This window comes from Lepidochelys kempii, chromosome 5 (assembly GCF_965140285.1).
Source record: "Lepidochelys kempii isolate rLepKem1 chromosome 5, rLepKem1.hap1, whole genome shotgun sequence".
In the NCBI taxonomy this organism is placed as follows: domain Eukaryota; kingdom Metazoa; phylum Chordata; order Testudines; family Cheloniidae; genus Lepidochelys; species Lepidochelys kempii.
In genome coordinates, this window is record NC_136384.1 from 28,993,576 (window position 1) to 29,020,820 (window position 27,245).

General features: G+C 39.9%; 1 protein-coding gene across 3 annotated transcripts in view; it reads right to left on the reverse strand.

Moving 5' to 3' along the window:
- The window catches only part of TTC33 (tetratricopeptide repeat domain 33), a 121,198-nt gene extending 97,419 nt beyond the window's left edge, over window positions 1-23,779 (reverse strand). The window contains exons 1-2 of one of the 3 annotated variants that reach the window (XM_073343839.2): window positions 23,599-23,779; window positions 22,300-22,529 (exon numbers count right to left, since the gene is read on the reverse strand). In XM_073343839.2, the coding sequence (XP_073199940.1) occupies window positions 22,300-22,520 (221 nt within the window). In that variant the 5' untranslated portion in view covers window positions 22,521-22,529; window positions 23,599-23,779. Of the gene's footprint in view, window positions 1-22,299; window positions 22,530-23,304; window positions 23,564-23,598 lie in introns of those variants that run through there. The other 2 variants (XM_073343842.2, XM_073343841.2) reach the window with 2 other exon arrangements.
- Between the last annotated feature and the right edge of the window lie 3,466 nt (window positions 23,780-27,245).

Below are 27,245 nucleotides of genomic sequence, written 5' to 3' on the forward strand. Positions count from 1 at the left end.
CGGCACTTGCTTCATTTGTCTTGAAGCTACATGGTTTGAGCTTGCCATTCACTTCCTTTTCCACCTTGCACGTTGCTGATTTCTACTTTGCTTTTCCCAAAAGCCCAAATTTGGGCTTTTCAAATTCAAAAGTAAAGACGTTGTTGAGATCCTTTTCCATAAATCAGCTATCAATCATGGGGGGCAGATTTGATATTTTTGTTGAAGCCATGGCCAAATCTTCTTCTGCTGCTACCGTACCCAAGTGGTTTTTGTTACGATCTTCGAAGAGCAATGAACAAAAACATTACATTTTTTTATAATGTACCTGCTTGTGATATCTTAACCACTTAAGGTACTTCCAATTTATTTTGGATTTTCTGGACAAAAATGATCGCACCTTCTTTTTACACAAAATTATTATTAAAGTATATTTGAATATTTTAACATGTTTCTTGCAGTTTTGATGAAGTAAGAAGAGTAAGAAGAGTGTGTATTTTAATACACATAATATAATATTTTATTTATAAATTGCAAGATAGCTTTTCTTATGAAATTTTGCAGTAAAAATATTCAAAATATTTTCCAAGTTTTTAATTAATATCTCAAAAATGTTTTAATATAGATATATCAATGAAATTTGGTATTTGCTGTAGCGTTAATACATGCTATCACTGTTCTACAACATTAATTGTTGGGAAGTAACGAGGCTACATGTTACAAGGTTGAAAATAAACTTTAACGGGAAAGAGGATTCAAATTGCAAGCACAGTCCTTTTAGTAAAGACAGCAAATTTTTGGAAATATGTTTTTCCTTCATCAGCCTGAACAGATTATACAAGATAACAGGTTCTATCTTGTACAATGTTTCCAGCCTGATGAAGGAAAAACATATTTCCGAAAATTTACTCTCTTTACTAAAAGGACTGTGCTTGCAATTTGAATCCACTTTCCCATTAAAGTTTATTTCCAACGTTCTATCATACAACATCATTCAAATAAAATTATTTAAACTACAGGCGTCATGAACTGGGGGGTCTGGGCCAATTTTATTTAATATTTTTAAAATGTTCCACTATTTAACAGATATGACCCTGGAATATGGAATAATACTAAAACATGCATTAAAATGGTACTTTTCATTTATTTTTTATAATTAACCGTTTCCAAGAAAACTGTTTAAAAATTTTAATCTGTTTAGATGCTTAGAATGATACAAACAATTTTACTTATTACTTATTTTTCAACTTTGGAACCATACATTTTAAATGTAATAATAAATATTAACTAAAAATTATTAACTTATTATGGAACATAATATTACCACTCGTAGCCGGGGCATTCGACGACAAGCCTTTCTTGAAATATGAAATAAAAATGACCAACTGCCAGTTCAGGACACCTATGGTTTAAATAATGTTGGATAATGTAATATGATAGCACATACTAACGCTAAGACACAGATATAATTTCATTACTTTATATTAAAGCGTTTTTGAGATATTAATCAGAAATTAACTTTTCATCACCTCCTTGAAGGGACTGTAGCTCTCTTAGGAAGAGTTTTAGGACATGTGTTCACAAAAACGTTTTTTCTTAAAATGACCTAAGGATTCACCCCCGAAGTTGTGTTGGACATTTTCCAATCACTCTGGATATATCACAAAAATCACTTCTAATTTATGGAAAAATGTTTACTGTATATTTATATGCCTGCTGCCAGCAACTTTTTCAGTAAATTTAAAATTACATACAACGCTACCAAAAGACCATTGAACAGATGACATATAAGATAAGTCTGCCAGAGTGATACGGGAGCATGTATAAATGAACAAATGTACCAGTAAGGGGAGCCATGTGAGAAATGAACTTAAGTGGTTAATATCTCTTAATATATCAATAAACAAAAACATTTTTTTTCCAATATACCTGTTTGTGATATCTTAAATGTTGCAACTTGCGTCACACTTCACTTCGCAGCACTCAGCGCATCTCATTGATCAACCCTTACAAAAGAAGTATCAACACATACTAATCTATCTAACTAATCTACGCAAGTACGTACTCGCCTAACCTTGGCGCAAGGGTGAGAGCAGTCTGCAGTGTAGTCGGATGTCTGATAATTATCTGATTCTTTAATAAAATGTATCTCCAAAAAAGTTGTAATTTTCTATCTGTACATTAAATCTTGATTTCGGCCGAAGTGAGAATAACTGTGACATATTATGTAAAGTGGTAACGTAGACGTTAATATCAATTGTTATACAATCTGAAACTTTTTGGCCCCTTTAGGACTTTCTTGCTAAATATAATTGATTTTGGATTGAAAATGAAAAAAAAAACTGGAGCAGTGGAGCAGTCAAGATTTTCTGTGCTCCGGCTCCACTCCAGCTCTGGGCAAAAACCTGAAGCTCCACTGCTCTGCGCTCCAGCTGCAGGCTCTGCTCCAAAGCCCTGCGCAATAAAGGAAGAGACTGACATTTTCTCCCTAGGAGGAGAAAATGCAATGTTTAAGATGAAAAGAAGAAATGATATGCACTGACAGAGCTAGATTCAAAGGGAAATAAGTACTAATGCACACTTGAGTAATTCTATTTTCCTTCAACTTTCACTTGCTCCCTTAGCACTGAAACACCAAAGTAAAAAATGGTGGAAAAATCAGTACTCTCTGTTAGAGGGCTTATTCCCCTTCACCCTTCCGCTTCCCTGGTCCTTCTCACATGAACAGAGAGCAACAATATCCGAAGCCCAAAGGTGCAAACAATTTGATGTTTATTGGGGTGAACTTCCAGCAAGCTTAAATCCAAGTCCCTTGTTCCTTATTTTTGAATCCCAACTTATTTCCTGTTTGCCCCTAATTTATATAGTAATATTCTCAGCTATACTTTAATCAATCATTTTACTGAAATGTATCTAACCAATCCTAATATATTGTAACATGATTAGCTAACCAGTTATATCCTACCACCTTAATTAGTTTACACCCAGCAAAATTAATTATACAGCAGAAAGAAACAATCACAGAACCAGACAGAGACCATGCAAATAAACAATAGCAAAGTGGGAACTATAATGACAAAACAATACAGAAGTGAGGATTTCACAACTGCACCTATAAAGACATAAGGGTTTCCAAACTATGTTTATTGATAAGTGAGTTCTTAACAAACAGAAAACTATCAAACTAAATTTCCTTTTACATCTTCTAGGCTCTTCCCTTTATCTGGAGTTGATAGACTGGATCACCTTTCTAACAGCTCCAGATTACCTTATTTCAATATGACTGGTTTGATATGTGTGAGGATGTGACCATATGCTTTTCAGCTTATGGCTGCTCCCAGTGCTTAGCCAAGGCCTTAGCTCAAGAACAGAGCCTCAGACTGTCACAGTGAGAGAAGGCCCTTACACAGGCAGACAGAGATTTTGATTCTTTCTTTTATACCTCTATAACTAGCTAAATGATAAACATAGACCTAAATTCTTAAAGTATAGGCCTTACAGACAGGCCTCAATATCTATATCATAACAATCTCTAAAAGCTGAGTGTGAAGACTTATAGTCCTATCAGATTAATAGAGATTTAGGCCTTGTCTACACAGAGAAATTATACCTAAATTGATTTAATTAAACCAGTGCAAACCCATGTCTGAACACAATTATATCAGTTTAAAACTGTTTATACCAATGTAGCTTACGTCTGACTTTATCAACGCAAGCTATACCAAAATAAGTCAGATTTAAACCACATAAAGAGTACTCACCCATAGTTTTGCAATGCAATTTAAAGTCACATCTTTTAGTTAAACTGGTGAAGAGATGTGTTGGAGAGACATGGGCTCAAAATAAGCAGTGGGAAAACTGATTCTTTGGAGTTCATTGAAATTTCATGCCAAATAATCTTTCTTGAAACAAGTTGGGCAGGCAACACTAAAAAGGCAACGTTTCAAGTACCCGGGTTCCAGATTCCAGGAAAAGGGGAAAATGGAGGATAAAATTAGAGCTAGGATAATGCATTCCTCATATGGAGAGGGATAAATGGTGTAGTATGTGACATGAACGTAACATAATCTCAACTATACATATAAAATGATGGGGTCTAAATTAGCAGTTACCACTCAAGAAAGAGATCTTGGCGTCATTGTGGATAGTTCTCTGAAAACATCCACTCAGTGTGCAGCAGCAGGCAAAAAAAGTTAACAGAATGCTGGGAATCATTAAGAAAAGGATAGATAATAAGACAGAAAATATCATATTGCCTCTATATAAATCCGTGCATGCCCACATCTTGAGTACTATGTGCAGATGTGGTTGCCCCATCTCAAAAAAGATATATTGGAATTGGAAATGGTTCAGAAAAGGGCAACAAAAATGATTAGGGGCATGAAACTGCTTCCGTATGAAGCGAGATTAATAAGACTAGGACTTTTCAGCTTGGAAAAGAAACAACTAAGGGGGCATATGATAGAGGACTACAAAATCATGACTGGTGTGGAGAAAGTAAATGAGGAAGTGTTATTTATTTCTTCTCATAACACAAGAACTAGGGGTTCACCAAACGAAATTAATAGGCAGCAGGTTTAAAACAAACAAAAGGAAATAATTTTTCATACAATGCACAGTTAGTATGTGGAACTCTTTGCCAGAGCATGTTGTGAAGGCCAAGACTATAAGAGGGTTCAAAAAAGAACTAGTTAAGTTCATGGAGGATAGGTCCATCAATGACTATTAGCCAGGTTGGGCAGGGGTGGTGTCCCTAGCCTCTGTTTGCCAAAGCTCAGAATGGCCACGGAGGATGGCTCATTTGATGATTACCTGTTCTGTTCATTCCCTCTGGGGCACCTGGCATTGGCCACTGTCGGAAGACAGGATAGTGGGCTAGATGGACCTTTGGTCTGACCCAGTATGGCCATTCTTATGTTTTTATGTAACTGTAAGATCAAAAAGAAAAGTCTATAAAACACTGGTCTGTCCAGTTTTAATATATAGAACTGTTAGACAACAAATAAATAAATATGAACAAATGATCTGTTCCACAAAAAATGCAAATGTTGAGATGGATGAGTGACGTAAGCAAGAAAGACCACATGAGGAATGTGTATATTAGAGACACACTCAAAGTAACATCCCTACACAAAAAAATGAAGGAGTGCAGGCTCAGATGGTGTGGTACGTAAAGTGCATTCCTGACAACTACATATGTGAGAGAGACCAACAGATCAAGGCTGAAGGAAAAAAACAGAGAGGCTGACTCAAGAAGAAGTGGTGGGATGTCATAAAGATACGTTAGCATGTAGTGTGATAGAGGATATGGTACTGAACAGAGCACTTTGGAGGGGGACGACCCATAAAGCAGACCCCATTTGATGGGATTAACGTAAGGAAGAAGTTAAACCGGTACAAATCCATTCATGGACGAAGCCTTAGAAAGGATAAACTATTAAGAATGAGATCCACGAGAGATCAAACTAGGGATTTACAGAACTCAGCTCATAAGGATGTTACTAATGTAGTAGTAACTGCTTCACTGTTACCAAATGTACCAGGCACTGTAAATCCAGTAGACACACACATCACAGTTCACTAAATATGCTTGGCCTGCCTTCACTTTCTATAAATTTCCCTGAATTTCCATTTAAAACAGCAAGAAACTATACAGAATTGGGAGGGGCCCAGCAATGCAGAAGATGTTTAAGGGAAAACTGAATAATTTCCTTTGAATCAAGTTACTTCCTTATGTGGCTGAACCACTTTGTTAAATTTTATTTGTAGAGAGGGATAGTAGAAGGACATAAACGTTCCAAGATAAATTTATAAATATAAATTCAAACAACTGCAAAAATGTCCTAGGTATAACAAATCACTTTTCTATGATAAAACTTTGTGACAAAACAGCTTCTAATTTGATTTTAAATTTGGTGTAAAATCTACCCCACTCCAACTGCTTCATGTTAGGTAAAAGACTAACACGGGGTAAACAGGCACTAAAAGTCACAGTTCCAACTGAGTGACAACTTCCCTGCCACGGTGGGCTGTCTTCCAAGGACCCCCTTGCAATCAGGCTAGGAGGCATGCAGGGGGTGGGAAGAGTGTGGTAGGAGAAGGGTGCGGTAGGGGGCAGCTAAGTTACACCATGAACTTCTCCAGCCCTCAGAGCAGTGCATGATCAGGTTGGCACAAAGGTGGCTTAAAGCTACCTTAACCCACCCTGGGATGTAAGTTCCACAATGTATCTCTTACACGTTTAGCACAGAATTTCACCCAATATGTTTAAAAAATTAAGATACCTGCACAAACACACACATACCATACTTTAATTAAAGAGGGGGAAATAGGTAAGTAAAATTCCACATTTCTAACCAGTAATTCCCATGACATTACATTTTAATTCCTTTAAACACATATTTTAAAAAAAGTTTGGTTTACACAAAAGTCTAGGCTATCTCAAAGGGTTCTAAATCTTGATGACTTTTACCTCAAAGAATTAAAATTACCTGGGACTTTTAACTGTTTTGGACCAATGCCGAAAAACACTGCTAAATCGAGGGACTTAGAATCATAGAATCATAGAATATCAGGGTTGGAAGGGACCCCAGAAGGTCATCTAGTCCAACCCTCTGCTCGAAGCAGGACCAATTCCCAGTTAAATCATCCCAGCCAGGGCTTTACTTCCAGTTTTACAAAAGACCTCTATATCTAGTATTGGTTGCATGTTTCCAGTGGTTGCATGTTTCTAACCCTTGCAGATCATGAAATAATTAGGGCTGTCGATTAATTGCAGTTAACTCATGTAATTAACTCAAAAACTGTAATTGCAATTTAAAAAATTTAATAGCGATTAATCGCAGTTTTAACTGTACTGTTAAACAATAGAATGCCAATAGAAATGTATTAAATATTTTTGGATATTTTTCTACATTTTCAAATAAATCGATTTCAACTACAACACAGAATACAAAGTATACAGTGCTCACTTTATATTTATTATTGATTACAAATATTTGCACTGTGAAAATGACATAGCATTTTTCAATTCACCTCATGCAAATATTGTAGTGCAATCTCTTTATTGTGAAAGTGCAACTTACAAATGTAGATTTTTTTTTACATAACTGCACTCAAAAAACAAAACAACGTAAAACTTTAGAGTCTACAAGTCCACTCAGTCCTACTTCTTGTTCAGCCAATCGCTAATACAAACAAGTTTGTTTGCATTTACAGGAGATAATGCTGGTCCTTCTTATTTACAAAGTCACCTAAAAGTGAGAAAGGCATTTGCATGGCACTTTTGTAGCTGGCATTACAAGATATTTACGTTTCAGATACGCTAAACATTCATATGCCCCTTCACGCGTTAGCCTCCATTTCAGAGGACATGTTTCCATGCTGATTATGCTCATTAAAACAAAATGCATTAATTAAATTTGTGACTCAACTCCTTGGAGGAAAATCATGTGTCTCCTTGTCTATTTTACACACATTCTGCCATATATTTCATGTTATAGCCATCTCGTAGGATGACCCAGCACATCTTGTTCATTTTAAGAACGCTTTCACTGCAGATTTGCCAAAACGCAAAAAAGGTATCAATGTGAGATTTTTAAAGATACCTACAGCACTCAACCCAACTTTTAAGAATCTGAAGTGCCTTCCAAAATCTGAGAGGGATGAGGTGTGGAGCATGCTTTCAGAATTCTTACAAGAGCAACACTCCAATACAGCAACCACAGAACCCGAACCATTCAAAAAGAAAATCAACCTTCTGAAGGTGGCATCCAACTCAGATGATGAAAATGAACATGCATCGGTCCATATGGCTTTGGACTATTATCAAGCAGAACCTGTGATCAACATGGATGCATGTCATCTGGAATGGTGGCTGAAGCATGAAGGGACATATGAATCTTTTGCGCATCTGGCACGTAAATATCTTGCAACGCTGGCTACAACAGTGCCATGCGAACCCCTATTCTCACTTTCAGGTGACATTGTAAACAAGGAACAGGCAGCATTATCTCCTGTAAATGTAAACAAACTTGTCTGGGTGACTGGCTGAAGAAGAAGTAGGACTGAGTGGGCTTATAGACTCTAAAGTTTTATATTGTTGTATTTTTGAATGCAGGTTTTTTTTTTTACATAATTCCTCATTTGTATGTTCAACTTTCATGATAAAAAAGATTGCACTACAGTACTTGTATTAGGTGAATTGAAAAATACTATTTCTTTTTTTTTCTTCAGTGCAACTATTTGTAATCAAAAATAAATAAAAAGTGAGCCCTGTTCACTTTGTATTCTGTGTTGTAATTGAAATCAATATATTTGAAAATGTAGAATACATCCAAAAATATTTAAATAAATAGTATTCTATTATTGTTTGTCAGCACAATTAATTGTGATTAATTTTTGTAATTTCGCGATTAATTGTGATTAATTTTTGTAATTGCTTGACAGCCCTAGAAATAATGGACCACCAAAGCGTGTTGTTATTTTTAGCATCTTGTCTAACTGGAGGGTTAATTGTTATGACTGTTTTAAGAAACTTTTCTGAGAAGCATTAATCCCATGTTTTACACTGAAAAAAAGAGATAAGAAGGTGTCCTTATCTCTCTTTTTCAGTATAAAACATTATAAGGTTCCTTCCCCACTGTTAACCTGTTACAGTTCCGTCCCCACTCCAAACTCTAGGGTACAGATGTGGGGACCTGCATGAAAGACCCCCTAAGCTTATTCTTACCAGCTTAGGTTAAAAACTTCCCCAAGGTACAAACTTTGCCTTGTCCTTGAACCATATGCTGCCACCACCGAGCGTTTTAAACAAAGAACAGGGAAAGAGCCCACTTGGAGATGTCTTCCCGCCAAATATCCCCCTCTTCCCCAGCCCTACAACCCCTTTCCTGGGGAAGGCTTGATAAGAATCCTCACCAATTGGTACAGGTGAACACAGACCCAAACCCTTGGCTCTTAAGAACAATAAAAATCAATCAGGTTCTTAAAAGAAGAATTTTAATTAAAGAAAAGGTAAAAGAGTCACCTCTGTAAAATCAGGATGGTAAATACCTTACAGGGTAATCAGATTCAAAACAGAGAATCCCTCTAGGCAAAACCTTAAGTTACAAAAAGACACAGCTTATTTTACCAGCCATTAAACAAAAGGAAATCTAACGCATGTTCTAGCTAGATTACTTACTAACTTTACAGGAGTTGTAAGGCTGCTTTCCTGATCTGTTCCCAGCAAAAGCACCACTGACAGACAGACAGACGAACCCTTTGTTCCCCCCCCCTCCAGATTTGAAAGTATCTTGTCTTCTCATTGGTCATTTTGGGTCAGGTGCCAGTGAGGTTATCTTAGCTTCTTAACCCTTTACAGGTGAAAGGGTTTTGCCTCTGGCCAGGAGGGATTTTATAGCACTGTATACAGAAAAGTGGTTACCCTTCCCTTTATATTTATGACAGAAGGAGAAGGCAAAATTAACATCACATCTGGGAATAAAACCGTACAACTGCTGCTTCCCTTGAGAACTTGCTTTCTCAGTGTGTAAAAAAAAAAGAGTTCAACAAAATCAAGTCATTTGGGGTAACAAGAAGGAAATATATACTATTGCTGAAAACTGAGATACGAGTAAATGCTAAACATTCCTGCTATTCCTAAAACCTTTGCTTGCTCTTGAAGAGGTTGCAAGGTTGCCAGCAATGAGAAGGTTTCTGTCATTCTATCTCAAAGTTTTCAATACTGCCCTTGAAAAAAACATTCTGAGGCTGGCTTCAGCCTCTTCCAGAAAGGACATTATTAAATAGGGAAAATGAGAATAAAAGGAATGATATACATTTGTGCTCAATTACTGAATTAACATACTGAGCTAAAACAAGAATACAATATTTTTCTAAATATTTATTTCTGCTGATCTAAGCAGACATAGAGCCACACAAATAAAAAGTGAACCAGCTGCTCCCTGTCCATATATGTTAACATGGACCTTTTGGGTTCATAACCTTTAATCATAGAATAGAATATCAGGGTTGGAAGGGACCTCAGGAGGTCATCTAGTCCAACCCCCTGCTCAAAGCAGGACCAATCGCCAATTTTTGCCTCAGATCCCAAATGGCCCCCTCAAGAATTGAACTTACAACCCTGGGTTTAGCAGGCCAATGCTCAAACCACTGAGCTATCCCTCCCCCCCACATTCACAGGAGTTTGTTAGTTATTTGACATTATAGCTATTTTCATTAAAATTTTAACCTCAGGTTCCACTTGGCTATCTTCATCTATAACATTACAAAATATATTTGAAATGCAGAGTTAAAATATCATTTTTGTACATTTACTCTCACTTGATCTGTTAAAGAGACAAGAGAGAGAAAGCTTTTGAAAGATAACAGGCTAACCTTTGGGTTTAAATTTAATTTAGCACATACTGTTGGATTGTCACAAAAGGATGCACAACTTCAAAAAGCACCTGATCCAGAACAGTTTCTCAATAACCCCTCAGTAAATAACACTCACTATTCTGGACTTGGCTTAACACAGGCATTATTTCTTTCAATATGTGTACTTGTCCCAGTGCCCAAAGCCCCGGTCAGTTCATCTCACTAGCACTCTGGTATTTTGATATCATTCTGCATCTCAGTCAGGAGAAAGTCACTCCTAACTCCTACTGCTTCTATATAGAACATTACCTCGGTTCCCCTGAGCAGTCTGAGGTTCATTCCAGATTCCATTTACTTTCAGTATCCTTTTTGTTCTTAAAAGACTAGCAAACAATTTTCACATATCCCTCTGCCCTGCACATTTTAAATTTGTTTCCCAGTAGCCCTTTCACACATCTACCATGATACCAGTAGCATTTTTAAACATATCTACCATGTGTTCTCTCTTCAGCCAAATTTCTGATTTATTGCCCAGCCAAAGATTAGACCCTCGGGATGAGTCCATTTCTTCAAGAACAATCACAGAAATTAGACACAGAAAAAACATGTTTGGTCACAGAATCCATCTCTCGGATAATATAGTACTGTCCTCTACAGTACATTTGCCAATGATCTATCAAGACTCAGTTTTAAATGCCCATCAGCTACCCTGGGAAACTATTCTTCGAACTTACAGATCTCACATGCACATAAAACAATAAATTCATATATGCCAGTGTCCAAATGACCCTCTCATCAGGAATAATTTATTACTTTTTGTCCCTACCACCACCTATGCTTCACACAATAATTTTACAAAATAAAAAGTGTCTTTTACACTATTTCAACAAAAATGCATGGTTAATAAACCTTGTAATTCAGTATTTATATGCAGATCAGAGACTTCATTATGAATTGCCTTTCATGGCTTCAAATATCAATTACAGAAAAATGTTATATGCTCCTCAAGCATGAAACTGAGATTTGGATGGAGGGATTTCATATGATTACTCAAAAACTTTGTATATGTTACAGAAATCTTCAGCATGCAACAGATATAACCAGAATCAGCATTTTTATCATCCACAGATTCAACTACTCTCCTACTAATAAGATATAGCAAAGTCACCATCAAATTGATCACTGTACATGGAAGTGTATCATTAATATAACTTCTGGGCTCAAATCCACAAATTCTACTTGGACATGAATAGAAATTCTATGTGCTTTGCTAAATCTGCTAGGAATAAAATAGATAAGGCTTGTATTGGGGGAATTTGGGTATTAGTAATTATTTTTCCATTGATTACCAAAAAGCAAATACTGAATGTGGAAACCAAATGTAAAATCAAACAGAAAATATAAAAATATAGTAACTGACATTCACTAATTTTGAATACACCATGTATTAAGAGGACAGCAGAATAAAATGTATAAGACATAGTTCCTCTATATGAAATACTTAAATTTGGAGGATCAGATTCAAATGGAAACAGACATGGAACTCTCACCTGAGAGGAACTGCTATTTTTTTTTTAAAAATGTACTCCACTCAATTAATATTATCCACACACACTAATGTTTCACTTGATACATAACTTGACATATATTTCCAGGAGACGAGTAGCTTTTAAAACAAAATTACTTCAGTTATGCATCAAACTAGGGACCCAATCAGAGCAGATTGATTAAGGAGACATGAAAACTTCTCCACTAGTAAAGGTCATAATGATTATCCAAGTATTTGAATGATTCTCCCTTTACAAAAAAAATGGTCCCTTGTACCTTGACAGCATTGAGTGGCAAGGCGGAGCTCTGACTCCTCTTCAAATAGGAATTTAGAAATTAGTTATTGAATGCACTATGTATTCACTTAGTAAAAAACTCATTGTTTGCGGCTGTTCTTTGAATACATTCTTTCCCTTCAGTATTTATGCATACACAGTAACATACATATATACAAAAACATACACAGGGTTCAAGTAAGGTATTGATGCTACAATCCTACAGTTCTCTAGTGTCAAATGACAGTAACAAGTTCTAAAGCAAAGGATATTATTTAAAAAACCAAAATCCACATAAAGAGTTTTCATAACATCTGTAATTCCTTCTACACATAAACATGGAAACATCTACAAATGAAACCAGAACATCATTAAAATCAGTTAAAAACTGAACTCCCCTTCTGACAGCAGAATGATGAGCAGTTAGAAAATATATTTGCTAGAATCATCAGAGGAAAGGAACCAAATCAAAGATAAACAAAACAAATTTATATTGAAGCAACCACTTGAAGCCAGTGTTATACAAGGAGCTTCCTTTTCAATGATATAAGCCAGCTGGAGGCATTATCAGGAAGCAACAGCTATTTTACCACGTGAGAGAGAAATAATAAAACTGGCAATAATAATTAACTTGTAGACTAAAATGAAACTGTTACAGGTACCAATTGATATGAGGATGTTAAACACTATAAAAACACTTTCTGCGCTTATTATTGAGTTTAAAAAATTCAGTAAGATTAAAATGCCTCCTGAACATACTGCAAGTTCTGACCAGTAAACAAAGTTACAAAATGACTTTTTGCCAAAAAATGAGGAAAATAATCTGAACGTAAGAAACATAACCTCAGAAATGTGGCCCAACAATATATTTCGCCATGTGTAAACACATTCAGTTGTGTAATCCTGTATTGCACAAAAATAGTCTGAATTTTTCAGTCATGTTAGACATATCTACGTTCTTAATTCTGGCTATTTCACCCCTTGTGCCTTGTAGAGGAGTGTTTCATCTCTAAACAAACTGACCACTGGTCTACTCATCAGCTAAATAAGATCAAACAAAATCTATATCAGTCTGAAAGGTAAAGTCTTTCCCCAGCTCCCCAAAAGTTACTTTACCAATTAATCATAGTGACTGAGGCCCTAATCCTGTGAGTGAATCTATGCAGACAGCTCTCATAGGGCACATCTACGCTGCCCTTGCAGTTTCCGGACTACAGGGGTGTGAGCAGCGAGCACCAAAGTGCTGTGCTGGAACTCCTTATGTGGACACTGCAGGCATGAACTAAAAGGCTCCTACTTCATTAATGCAGTCCTGTTTGAGGAGGACTATATTAATGCAAACAACTAGGAACCTTTTAGTTCACGTCTGCAGCAACCCACACGGGGGAGTTACAGTGCAGCACTTTGACGCACACTGTTCAGACTCCTGTCTGAACTGCAGGGCAGCACAGACATGCTCAGAGTCTGCATGGCGCCCTAGTGAAGTCAATAGAGTTCTAGCCTTGTGAATCCACTTGTAATGTTGGTGCTTAGAATTATAACCACCCTTCATTAAGAAAAGAAAAGCACCTAAACCTCTTTGATAGGATGCATGTCTTTGCTGATCAATAAAGAAAGAGTTAAACATAAGCTATTTTAAATTTATCCTAAAAGATCATGATCTAGAACATATAGCAAGGAAGAAAAAGTAATGCATTATTAATAAGAAAGTACTATAGTGAAAACTTTTAACATATGATACAGTTCTAGTTAAAAATTCTTTGAGACTAGGATACAAAGTCACCAATTCAAATCTTACCCAGTCAGTTAGGAACTGGAAGTTGTTACCACTGCACAGATACTTAGTGGGCAATGTGAAATGAGCTGGTACACAATTTAATGTATTGGTGGTCCCAGTGCCCATCCACAGCCACCACCATTTGGCACTGATTGGCAGGCCTGTTAACAATATCAGCAGAGACAACAAAGCTCTGAACAATCTTCTCTCTCCTAGAAGTGGTTTCTCAGGGTTGAGCACACTGCTAGAGCAGAGAACTTAAACTGTTGCTGCCTTTGCTTTCTTTTTTTATGGATACACAACAGACTTCAGTCTCTAGTCAATTTGGCATACTTCACCAACCCTACTTTCACTTTAAAAAAAGTTAAAGCCAAACTATTTTGTCTTCAAAAAAGTATTCTTTGAAAAGGACTATTTTGTCAACAGAAATTAATTGTATAGAATCAGTGTTTGATGTAGTTTATCTAGCTTGACACAAAGAAATTTTCAACAGATCGGTTACCATTTTCTTTATTAAGAGAATCAGATTAGATTGTTAAGTAGTCTGTTTTACCAAGATCTCATTTTAAAGGGCTTCATAGCATTTATTTCTTTAGTATTACACACACACACATGCATGCACACACATACCCCTTCCTATTCTTCCTCCAATCCCATCTTTAAATCCTCAGTTGCCTGTAGACATGTCCCTAGACCAGGTCCTCAGGTCCTTACCCCACCCATACCCATGTCCCTGCTTGCCCCTTTCCAACCAGCTATGTTTAGTCAACACTGTCTTCAGCTAAGACTTCCTTCAAACCTAAAGTCCATGATGCTTAGTGATATAGCTGGATCAGATGCTGGGAGTACACATGTACAAAGAACTGATGATCTTACAGTGCATTAATAATGTGAGATACCTATGTTCCACGACCAGATCCATCCACGGAGAAGATCAACCCACAATCACTCCAGAACCCAAATCTGCTGCATGAATTACAATTCACATATTCTGCCTCTTATGGGGGGAACACATGATGGAGCATTTTCAGTGGAGCTATCAGCAGAAGACACCTTTACACCAGGGACAGTTTTATGATGTTTAAAATAAGGCAAGCATGCTAAATCTCTAAAAAAAATCTACAGACAAAACTCAAATATGTTGGCTTAAAATCATCATGCTGCCTGCATTAATATGACCAGATGTTCTTCCAAACAGCGATAAAGCTATTTAACGTTTCAATGTTTTTTATGACCACTCACATAAAGCAGACTAACCAAAGATAATTACCATTGACATTTTCATTGCAATTTATTTGGACGTCACTGCTCCTTGTGGAAGAGTCAAGTAATAAATGGGCACTCTTGAAAATATCACATATGCACCCAGGATGATATCAAGAGACAACATTACATGAATCTTTTCCACTTACAAATAATAGTAATGAGTTCTTACTGTATTATCCATACTTCGTTAGGAGAATTATGAGTATAATTTCCTCATAGCTCAACAAAGAATTTGAACAGTGGAGAGCTTTTACTCATCATGAAGATGCTGGTTTAAAAAGAATAGGCAAATAAAGGAATGGCAGTTCAAGCAAAATCTAAGGATGCAAAATCAAACTAAACTTCTTAAAACGAGAACACCAGGTTTCCCTATTTAACTTCTATTTAATATTTTAACACAAGAAAACCTATGTTTGTGGAACAGTTAAAACAAAATCAGGAAATGCAAAATTTCCCAAAGCAACAATAATTTAGCCACACTGCACATCCTACATAATCTGTGGCATTCATTTGATAACAAAAACTAATACATTATTCATTTAGCAAGGAAAATATTAATAGAAAACAGAACACGTATAATATAGCCAAGTTAATATTGTCGTAGGAACCTTCACATTTGATTTTCTTGAATTTTTTAACTGTGCAACCTTAATGAGGCCTCCCAGCAGCAAAAGAGACAGAGAGGAGGTTGAACAAGGGCTCCTTACTCTCTCACCCCACCAGAACCAGATCACCCCACTGAGGATATAACTGTTAACACACACATATCCATCCACCCCCTTCGGAGTGTGTATTAAAGCCTAAGTGCTGTTGTTGTTTTTGTTTGGGTTCTTTGTTTTGTTTTTTAAAACAGAAGTCTTTATTCTCCCTGAGGTAATTGTACCCAAGAATTACCTGGAAAGCATTGTTTACCAAATCCATTTCTAAATGGCTACCAAAGACATTATCTATCTGAATTTCAAAGTTCAAAGGCCATCACAATATTTACAGTTTACACAGTCATCTTTTAACATGTGGGATACTTTTGGCGGCCATGTAGTTACTTTAGTTCAAAATATTAAACAAATTGGGAAACACTTGTTGTAACATTTTGTACTTTATGTATCATATACTATAGTAATTTTATTAATTGTAAAAACTATCCACATTGTGAAGTGTGGCTAGAAAAAGCTTTTCTATAGACTGTGTCATTGTTGTGAATACTTTTCTCACCTAACAAGACTGCTGGGGCAGGCTCGAGCCACTGCGCCCCCTCATCTCCCAGAGCAGCAGTAGTGGTCTCAGGCTGACTCCCACCCAAGCAGCAGCGGCAGTCTTGGGCTGTGCCCCCAGACCTCCCCACCGAGCACCAGCAGCGCCCTCAGGTTGCCCCCTGCCACAAGAAGAAAAAATTGAGAATGGGCACAGTACAACCATTAATTTGGCAACCTAAATTACATTAACATGTGAGAAACCAAACTATTTATCTTCTTTGAACGAAGATTAAAATATCGGACAACTTTTAAACTGTTCTGAATGAAAAAGTGTTCCTGAAATGCTTTATCACCATGCTTCACATGGTGAAGAGAGAGGGTTGGGTTTTTTTATGAAGTACAAAATGGAATAAGGGATACATGTCAGCAGAAATGTGAGGTTTCTACAAACTTCAAACTTTTTAAAAAAAACAAAAACTACATAACTACAAAATAAAATGCAAATTATTAGTAAGAACTTTTAAAAAAAATAGTAATTTTTCTGCCTGTACAAAATAAAATATTTGGCTGCCCTTTCCTCCTCCCTCCCCCCCATTCTTCAAGATAATAAGAAAGGTTTCTATAAAGGTGTGTACGTTAAAAAAGTCTCTAGCTCCATCTACTGGATAGTTGCCATCACAACTCCTGTTGCAGAGGAGCAGGAAAGAGCAAATACATATCCACAACAATACTGACAATTATCTCAAATTCAAAATTTCCTCTAGCTTTCTTTTACTATTAACTCACCATATCATAAACTTCAAGGATCAAGGATAGAAACAGGACTTTAGTAAAAAGAAAAGGAGTACTTGTGGCACCTTAGAGACTAACCAATTTATTAGAGCATAAGCTTTCGTGAGCTACAGCTCTGCTCTAATAAATTGGTTAGTCTCTAAGGTGCCACAAGTACTCCTTTTCTTTTTGCGAATACAGACTAACACGGCTGTTACTCTGAAACAGGACTTTAGTACTTATTCCAATCTGGACTTTTCCATTACACCTAATCTACTCACAAAGTTGCACTGGTTTCACAAAGGTGTGATTCTAAACTAATTTGCTTTAACCAGTGCAACTTTCTAAATGAATACTCCTAAAACAGATTTAAATGGATATATCTGTTTTGCTTGTGCCATATAGGCCTATAACTGCCCACAGAGAAAGTTGCACTTGCTTAACTAACCTGATTTTTATTCCAATTTAAGTGTAATTTCTGTCGGTAAGCAAGCCTATACGGATATCTCATCTTGGATGATCTGTATTATTACAAGCGCCACTTGGTCAAAACTGATCTTATTTTTAATTTTCAAATCCTCTCCACTGCATCCCTTAGTCTTGATAACGTAACCATCTTCTCTATTACCCTGAGGATGCATCATTGGCTCCCCCTTCACCTCCCCGCCGCACACACACACTCCCCTTCCACCACATCTAAGCAGGGACCAAACCTGGCACTCTAACACAAGATTTCAAAGATCTGTTCTTTCTTTCTTTCTTAATCCAAACTGCTCATCTGCACCTTATTCTACCTTGAATCCTGTAACCTTCTCCTACTCTTCTGTCTTTCACCTATTTACCTAGCACTCCTGGAATCCATCAAAAATGCTGTTGCCAAAGATCAACTTCTTTACCTACTCCTTTAATCACAAAACACACACCCGCTGAATCCCTCCACTCCCTATCAAGTCATAGAATATCAGGGTTGGAAGGAACCTCAGGAGGTCGTCTCGTCCAACCTCCTGCTCAAAGCAGGACCCATCCCCAATTAAATCATCCCAGCCAGGGCTTTGTCAAGCCTGACCTTAAAAACTTCTAAAGAAGGAGATTCCACCACCTCCCTAGGCAACGCATTCCAGTGTTTCACCACCCTCTTAGTGAAAAAGTTTTTCCTAATATCCAACCTAAATCTCCCCCACTGCAACCTGAGACCATTACTCCTTGTTCTGTCATCTGCTACCACTGAGAACAGTCTAGACCCATCCTCTTTGGAACCCCCTTTCAGATAGTTGAAAGCAGCTATCAAATCCCCCCTCATTCTTCTCTTCCGTAGACTAAACATCCCCAGTTCCCTCAGTCCCTGAATCATTTTTGTTGCCCTCCGCTGGACTCTTTCCAATTTTTCCACATCCTTCTTGTAGTGTGGGGCCCAAAACTGGACACAGTACTCCAGATGAGGCCTCACCAGTGTCGAATAGAGGGGAACAATCACGTCCCTCGATCTGCTGGCAATGCCCCTACTTATACATCCCAAAATGCCATTGGCCTTCTTGGCAACAAGGGCACACTGTTGACTCATATCCAGCTTCTCGTCCACTGTAACCCCTAGGTCCTTTTCTGCAAGTCAATTGGATTGTCTTTGTTTTCAAGTCTTTACATAATTTATTCCTAGCCTCTCTTGCTTCTCTTGTTTCCTTTTGCTTTCCTCCTTCACCCCACCAGTAACGCCAGCCTCAATACCCCCGTTCCCTTCTTTCATTTCCAACTTTGTCTTCTTCCAGGCTTCCCACATGCAAGAAATGCCATCCCAAAACTATGTGCTAAGTTGTCTCACTCCTAAAAAGACCACTGCCACACTGACTACAAGAAATTTTAATTGAATTTAAATTTGTTAGGCCTTTTGACCCTAGGGACTGGATTGCTTGTCATGTATATATTTACAACAATATTATAACATACAATACACAGATCTAAACCATGGTTAAAATGAACCACTTTTGCATCAGAAAAAATAACCATTCCTTGAAGACAATTACCCCAGGTTTGCCTACTCACTTTCAGACCCTCCACCAATACAATGCAGTAATGAAAAGATTGAGAGGGGTCTGGACTGAGAGTTTTCACTTCTGAACTACTTGAAATATTTAGAATTTTTTTTAAAACCTGAGGTCTGCCATAAAGTTATAAGCCCTGTCCACATCTTACTATTGCAGCATGTGACAGCCAGAAAAGGCCACAGATATTGATGGTGGAATTTATGTTAACAAAATATTTAGTTGGAAAAAATTAAGTGAATTTAAAGCTTTTTAATCTTAATGCTATCCATGTCCTGCCCGTGTATATACCTGAGATTCTTTGCTGTTTTTTAAAAGCTTTATTGCATTTTACATAATACACAAAAATAAGGTAAAAATATACAAAAAGATACCAAGATACATAATGAGCCAATAATTCTTCCATTATGTCCAATATCCCAAAGCAAAATACAATAAAAGGAAGACAGACAGACTCAGATCCAGCTTATACCTAATATATATACAGGGTCGGTATCAAGTGAAATACTCAGCTACAGAAGTGCAGGTGGTTAGGAATATTATGGTGATGAGTGTGGTATAAAAACCTATAGAATATAATAGAATAGGAATGTTTTCACATTGTCAAGATTGAAAATACAATTTCTTTCAAATGTATAGATCAAAAAAGTGCAACAGATAAAGTGATACTTCCAATGCTGAACAATTACAAAGTGATTAACAACGCATCTTGGTATGTGGTGTAATTTGTGTTTTCTGGTATAAGTATCTACATAAACAGTTAATGTTGCTACCTTAAAAAATATTGACAACATACTTAAAACTGGTTTTAGTTATTTTGGAGGAATGTCAATACTTTAGACCTAAAATAACAGAACGAAGAGACACAAAAGCTGTACAGAATTATATTAACTTGTTTTATTAATAAGCTAAATATATTCTCTATCTTAAAGTTGTTTTTCTAGATGCAGTATGATAGTGACAGTGGAAGTGTCTCTACCTCACCCCTCCAAAGTTATCAAAAGCTTGATTCTGAGTATCCGAGGCTAAGAAGGTAGTTCAGTTTTCATATGCAGTAAGTTTTTCGTCTCTCTGCTGAGACTACCCTACCATCAAAGATACCTAATCATACCCCATATGATGTTGGTTTATGCGGTGTGAACATATAATAAAAAAAAGGAAGGACTACAAATTCATTTCATGTAGGCCACCAAAGAGTTGTCAGTGGTAATGACTAGAACTGGCTGAAATTTTTCAGTCAATTATTAAATATGCAGAAAAATGCAGTTGCAAGTCAAATTCAATGAATAGTTTTGGCCAAATAAAAAATGGGGGGGAAGTTTTGAAAAAGTCAAATTGTGTAAATTTGACACAATATTTTTTAATCAAACTGTGACAGTTCAAAATTTTGTTTCAAAATGTCATTTTGAATCACTGTTCAAAATGCTTTATTTGACCTGAACAAAAAATTTTCAGTTTTTCATTGAGAAAAAACAACAACAAAAATAATTTTGTTTCAAAATCTTTTCTGGTTCAGCAACTAAACTGAAAAAAATCAATTATGCACTCTGCTCTGTAATGACTGATTCAGTACTGGACTGTATAAGCAATTTATTAGGATTTATCTTTTAAACATACATGAATCCAGAAGCCTCTATTGCAGGGGTCAGCAACCTTTCAGAAGTGGTGTGCCAAGTCTTCATTTATTCACTTTAATTTAAGGTTTTGCGTGCCAGTCATACATTTTAACATTTTTTAGGTCTCTCTCTATAAGTCTACATATTATATAACTAAACTATTGTCGTATGTAAAGTAAACAAGGTTTTCAAAATGTTTAAGAAGCTTCATTGAAAATTAAATTAAAATGCTGATCTTACGCCCCCAGCCCATGCCAGCCTGGGCCCCACTCAGCCCACTGCCGGTCTGGGATCCCAGCCCTGCCCACATAGAGTGGGTACTTACCTTCTCCCTGGTTCTAGCTCTTCCTTTCTCTCTGCACTGAGCTGAGGGTGGGAGTGCACTGAGCACAGGGTTGGGGGTGAAGGAGCAGGCTGGGGGTTGGGGTGTAGGGTCTGGCCAGGAGCTAGATGAGGGAGGGGACTCAGGGTTGGGGCAGGAGGTTTGGGTATGGAGTGCTTACCTGGACAGCTCCCATTTGGTGCAAGGGGTGCAGGTGGGAATGTGGGGGGGCGGGTGCAGGAGCTCTTGGTTGGTGCTCAGGGTGGGGGTAGGAATGTGGGGGGTGCAAGAGTCAGGGCATGAGGTGTGGGGGGCTGGGTACGTGTGGGGGGTGCAGGAGTCAAGGCTGGGGGTGTGTGAGGAGGGTGCAGGAGTCAGGGCAGAGGGCTGGGGGCATGTGAGGGGGTGCAGGAGTCAGGGCATGGGGTGGAGGGGGCTGGATATGTGTGGGGGTGCTGGAGTCAGGGCTGGGGTCGTGAGGGGGTGCTGGGGTCAGGGCAGGAGGCTGGGAGTGTGTGCGGGGGTGCAGGGGTCAGGGCAGAGGGCTGGGGGTGTGAGCTAGAGTCATGGGGATGCTCCCAGCCCCCTGCCCAGAGTGGCTCACGGCAGGGGTTTGGAGAGGATATGCAACTGATTCCACCCCCCTTTCCCCAATGCCTGTCCCCACCTCTTCTCTGCCTCCTCCCTGGAGCAGAGAGCTCACTGCGGCTCCACTTCTCCCCCTCCCTCTCAAGTGCTAACAGCTGATCAGCAGCAGGGAGGGAGAGGAGGTGGGGCAGGAACTCAGCACACTGGAGGAAGAGGTGGGGGAGGGAGGAGCTTGCCTGCCCTGCAGCAGCAGCTGGCAGGACCAAGCTTCTTCACCCTGCCCCTGCAGGGGGGCGGAGAAGAGCAGGCCAGGGAGAGCAGGCACGCTGCTGCCTGCCGGGGTCCCAGCCGCCGGCCCAGCTCAGCCCGCTGCCGGCCTGGGTTCGCCAGCGGTGTGAGCGGGGCTGGCGGCTGGGACCCGACAGGCAGCAGGGTGCCATTAAAAATCAGTACGCGTGCAATAGGTTGCTACCCCTGCTCTATTGGATACTTCTTACTAGTCAGAAAAAAATAAAATGGCATTTAGTGTTAAGTAACCCCAATAAAGATTAAAATAACGTTGGTACCTCCTATTTTCAGCCAAACGTGCACCTTCATCTTTCAGCTGTTTACTTTTCTCCAGACAGTCTTCCAACAGAATCTCCTTTCTTCTCTTAGTGGCATGGAGCCAGTCAACATCATCATTATCAACTAGACCTTTGTCATCAGCAGCTTCAGCTTCAAACTGTTGGGAAGTGGCCTTTGAAACCTTCTCACCAATCTTCCTCTTCCACCCAAAGGAAGCCATTCTAAAAAACTAGATGAAAACATTTTTTAACAATTTGCTTTCTATGTGTATAGAGGAAAAAAAACATCACACAGTAGATTAATTTGCTCATCTTGATACAGAGAAAGTAATATATCAAACTGCCATTCAATCCCATGAATATTGAATTGACTGGCAGTCTAGTGACCGCACAAGGCCAGTGTAATTTTGAAAGTATATGGGAAACATTTCTCCTTCCGGGTGATTAAAAAGAGAAGCAGTTGTCTGAAGTTGCTGAAAGCTGTAGAATACTGAAGTCGTCCTGGCAGAGAGAGAGAAGACAGAGGCCACAAGATGCATCAAGATGGTCAAAGATGCATCATAAATTACAAAAGCCTGTGATAACTAGGATGTGTATCGACTACATTTTGGAAGGTGAATGGAATTTAGGGTACTGGTCTAAATCTATAAAGCTCTAAATATCTGGGGAACTGCACTCCTCTCTGCATCGTACTGCTCCTGTACTATCAGCAAGGTGTTCTCTGTGAAGGGCCTTAATTTTTTTAGCACTGGGGCAGGCTGAAGGTTTCTTCCCCATTCAGCACGGAACAGCAGCATGGTGGGTGGGGGGAGAGACGCTGGTGAAGGTGTGGAGGGAAAGAAGGTCCAGAAGAAGATGATTTAACCTTTATTTTTGGCAAAGCCACCGAGAGCCAAGGAAACGCGGATGATTTGTTTATACTGTGCTATAAAGCTAAATAAATGGCACGTATAATGACGCGGCAGAGACCCGGGGGAGGGGGGAATCTGAGATTGTGTAACTTGCTGTTCAGCAGCTTACGCGTCCCCCTCGGCGCCTGATCTAGTCCACCCGCGGAGGAGCTGTCCTGACTCACAGCCACAGGCTCTGGGGCCCCCACCAGCCTCAGAGAGGGCAGGGGCGCTTCACTTGAGACTGGCCGACCCCAAACCGGCGCGTTAGCTCAGCTGACAGCCGCAGCCCGGGAGCCCACCCCACTGGCGGAGCGGGCCCGAAAGGGGAGAAGAGCCGAGCCGAGCCGAGCGCGGCCAGGGCGCGGGGTGGGCTCGCTGCCGGGGCGCTACGGAGGGAGGCCGTTACCTTGCCCCCCTCGCCAGCTTTTGCTCTTCCGCCACCTGGAAACGCACGACCTTTGAACCCGCCCCGCACGGAAGCGGAAACAGCTGCCAACTGGGGGGAGACGGAAGTTGTTCCTCCCGGCCTGCCAGCTGGTTCCCCCAGCCGCGGAGAAAAGAGCGGAGGGCGGCTGGGCCCCGCCCGCAGACTACAACTCCCAGCAGGCCGTGCGCCCGCCCTCTCTCTGGGGCAGGGCGGGGCCGGTCGCGCCGCTCTGTAGCGCCGCGGAGAAATGGGAACTTCTCTGGCTAAGTGTCAGGGCGTGGCCCTGTTACATAAACAACAAGGAGTCCGGTGGCACCCTAAAGACTAACAGATTTATTTGGGCATAAGCTTTCCTGGCTAAAACACCCACTTCTTCAGGTGCGTGGAGTGAGAGTTACAGATGCAGACATAAATACACTGACACATGGAGTGACCTCCCAAGTGGCGATCCAGGGCTGACAGGGCCAATTCGATCAGGTTTCAGAGTAACAGCCGTGTTAGTCTGTATTCGCAAAAAGAAAAGGAGTACTTGTGGCACCTTAGAGACTAACCAATTTATTTGAGCATGAGCTTTCGTGAGCTACAGCTCACTTCATCGGATGCATACCGTGGAAACTGCAGCAGACTTTATATACACACAGAGAATATGAAACAATACCTCCTCCCACCCCACTGTCCTGCTGGTAATAGCCTATCTAAAGTGATCATCAGGTGGGCCATTTCCAGCACAAATCCAGGTTTTCTCACCCTCCACCCCCCACACACAAATTCACTCTCCTGCTGGTGATAGCCCATCCAAAGTGACAACTCTTTACACAATGTGCATGATAATCAGGTTGGGCCATTTCCTGCACAAATCCAGGTTTTCTCACATCCCCCCCCCCACCCCCATACACACACAAACTCACTCTCCTGCTGGTAATAGCTCATCCAAACTGACCACTCTTCAAGTTTAAATCCAAGTTAAACCAGAACATCTGGGGGGGGGGGGGGTAGGAAAAAACAAGAGGAAATAGGCTACCTTGCATAATGACTTAGCCACTCCCAGTCTCTATTTAAGCCTAAATTAATAGTATCCAATTTGCAAATGAATTCCAATTCAGCAGTTTCTCGCTGGAGTCTGGATTTGAAGTTTTTTTGTTTTAAGATAGCGACCTTCATGTCTGTGATTGCATGACCAGAGAGATTGAAGTGTTCTCCGACTGGTTTATGAATGTTATAATTCTTGACATCTGATTTGTGTCCATTTATTCTTTTACGTAGAGACTGTCCAGTTTGACCAATGTACATGGCAGAGGGGCATTGCTGGCACATGATGGCATATATCACATTGGTGGATGTGCAGGTGAACGAGCCTCTGATAGTGTGGCTGATGTTATTAGGCCCTGTGATGGTGTCCCCTGAATAGATATGTGGGCACAATTGGCAACGGGCTTTGTTGCAAGGATAAGTTCCTGGGTTAGTGGTTCTGTTGTGTGGTATGTGGTTGTTGGTGAGTATTTGCTTCAGGTTGCGGGGCTGTCTGTAGGCAAGGACTGGCCTGTCTCCCAAGATTTGTGAGAGTGTTGGGTCATCCTTTTGGATAGGTTGTAGATCCTTAATAATGCGTTGGAGGGGTTTTAGTTGGGGGCTGAAGGTGACGGCTAGTATGGATCTACAACCTATCCAAAAGGATGACCCAACACTCTCACAAATCTTGGGAGACAGGCCAGTCCTTGCCTACAGACAGCCCCGCAACCTGAAGCAAATACTCACCAACAACCACATACCACACAACAGAACCACTAACCCAGGAACTTATCCTTGCAACAAAGCCCGTTGCCAATTGTGCCCACATATCTATTCAGGGGACACCATCACAGGGCCTAATAACATCAGCCACACTATCAGAGGCTCGTTCACCTGCACATCCACCAATGTGATATATGCCATCATGTGCCAGCAATGCCCCTCTGCCATGTACATTGGTCAAACTGGACAGTCTCTACGTAAAAGAATAAATGGACACAAATCAGATGTCAAGAATTATAACATTCATAAACCAGTCGGAGAACACTTCAATCTCTCTGGTCATGCAATCACAGACATGAAGGTCGCTATCTTAAAACAAAAAAACTTCAAATCCAGACTCCAGCGAGAAACTGCTGAATTGGAATTCATTTGCAAATTGGATACTATTAATTTAGGCTTAAATAGAGACTGGGAGTGGCTAAGTCATTATGCAACGTAGCCTATTTCCTCTTGTTTTTTCCTACCCCCCCCCCCCCGATGTTCTGGTTTAACTTGGATTTAAACTTGGAGAGTGGTCAGTTTGGATGAGCTATTACCAGCAGGAGAGTGAGTTTGTGTGTGTATGGGGGTGGGGGGGATGTGAGAAAACCTGGATTTGTGCAGGAAATGGCCCAACTTGATTATCATGCACATTGTGTAAAGAGTTGTCACTTTGGATGGGCTATCACCAGCAGGAGAGTGAATTTGTGTGGGGGGGTAGAGGGTGAGAAAACCTGGATTTGTGCTGGAAATGGCCCACCTGATGAGCACTTTAGATAAGCTATTACCAGCAGGACAGTGGGGTGGGAGGAGGTATTGTTTCATATTCTCTGTGTATATATAAAGTCTGCTGCAGTTTCCACGGTATGCATCCGATGAAGTGAGCTGTAGCTCACAAAAGCTCATGCTCAAATAAATTGGTTAGTCTCTAAGGTGCCACAAGTACTCCTTTTCTTAATTCGATGAGGGTGGCTGTGATCCACGCCCAACAATAGATGAGGTGGTGTCAATTCCAGGAGAGGCAAAGCTGCCTCTGTAATGAGCCAGCCACTCCCAGCCCCTATTCTAGCCCAAATCAATGGTGTTAAATCTGCAAATGAATTTTAGTTCTGCTGTTTCTCTTTGAAGTCTGTTTCTTCAGTTTTTTTGTTAGAGTATATAGCTACTTTCAAATCCGTTAAAGAACGTCCAGGAAGATTGAAGTGTTCTCCCACCGGCTTTTGTGCGTTACCATTCCTGATGTCCTATTTGCGTCCATTTATTCTTTTACATAGGGACTGTCCAGTTTGGCCAACATACCTGGCAGAGGGGCACTGCTGGCATATGATGGCATAAATAACATTAGTAGACATGCAGGTGAATGAGCCTCTGATGGTGTGGCTGATGTGGTTGGGTCCTCTGACGGTGTCGCTAGAGTAGATATGGGGACAGAATAGGCAACGAGGTTTGCTACCGGGATGGGTTCCTGGGTTTGTGTTTCTGTGGTGTGGTGTGTAGTTGCTGGTAAGTATTTGCTTCAGGTTGGGGGGCTGTCTGTAAGCGAGGACTGGCCTGTCTCCCAAGGTCTGGGAGAGTGAGGGATCGTTTTCCAGGATAGGTTGTAGATCGTTGATAATGTGCTGGAGAGGGTTTCAGCTGGGGGCTGTACGTGATGGCCAGTGGTGTTCTGTTATTTTCCTTGTTGGGCCTGTCCTGAAGTAGGTGATTTCTGGGTACCCAGACCAGGACAGGCCCAACAAGGAAAATAACAGAACACCACTGGTTTCCTCTGAACCACGGCCAAACAACAGGCTTAATTTAATAATTGTGCATCTCATCTGCTGATGAAATACACAGGAACTCCCAAGCTGTCGTTT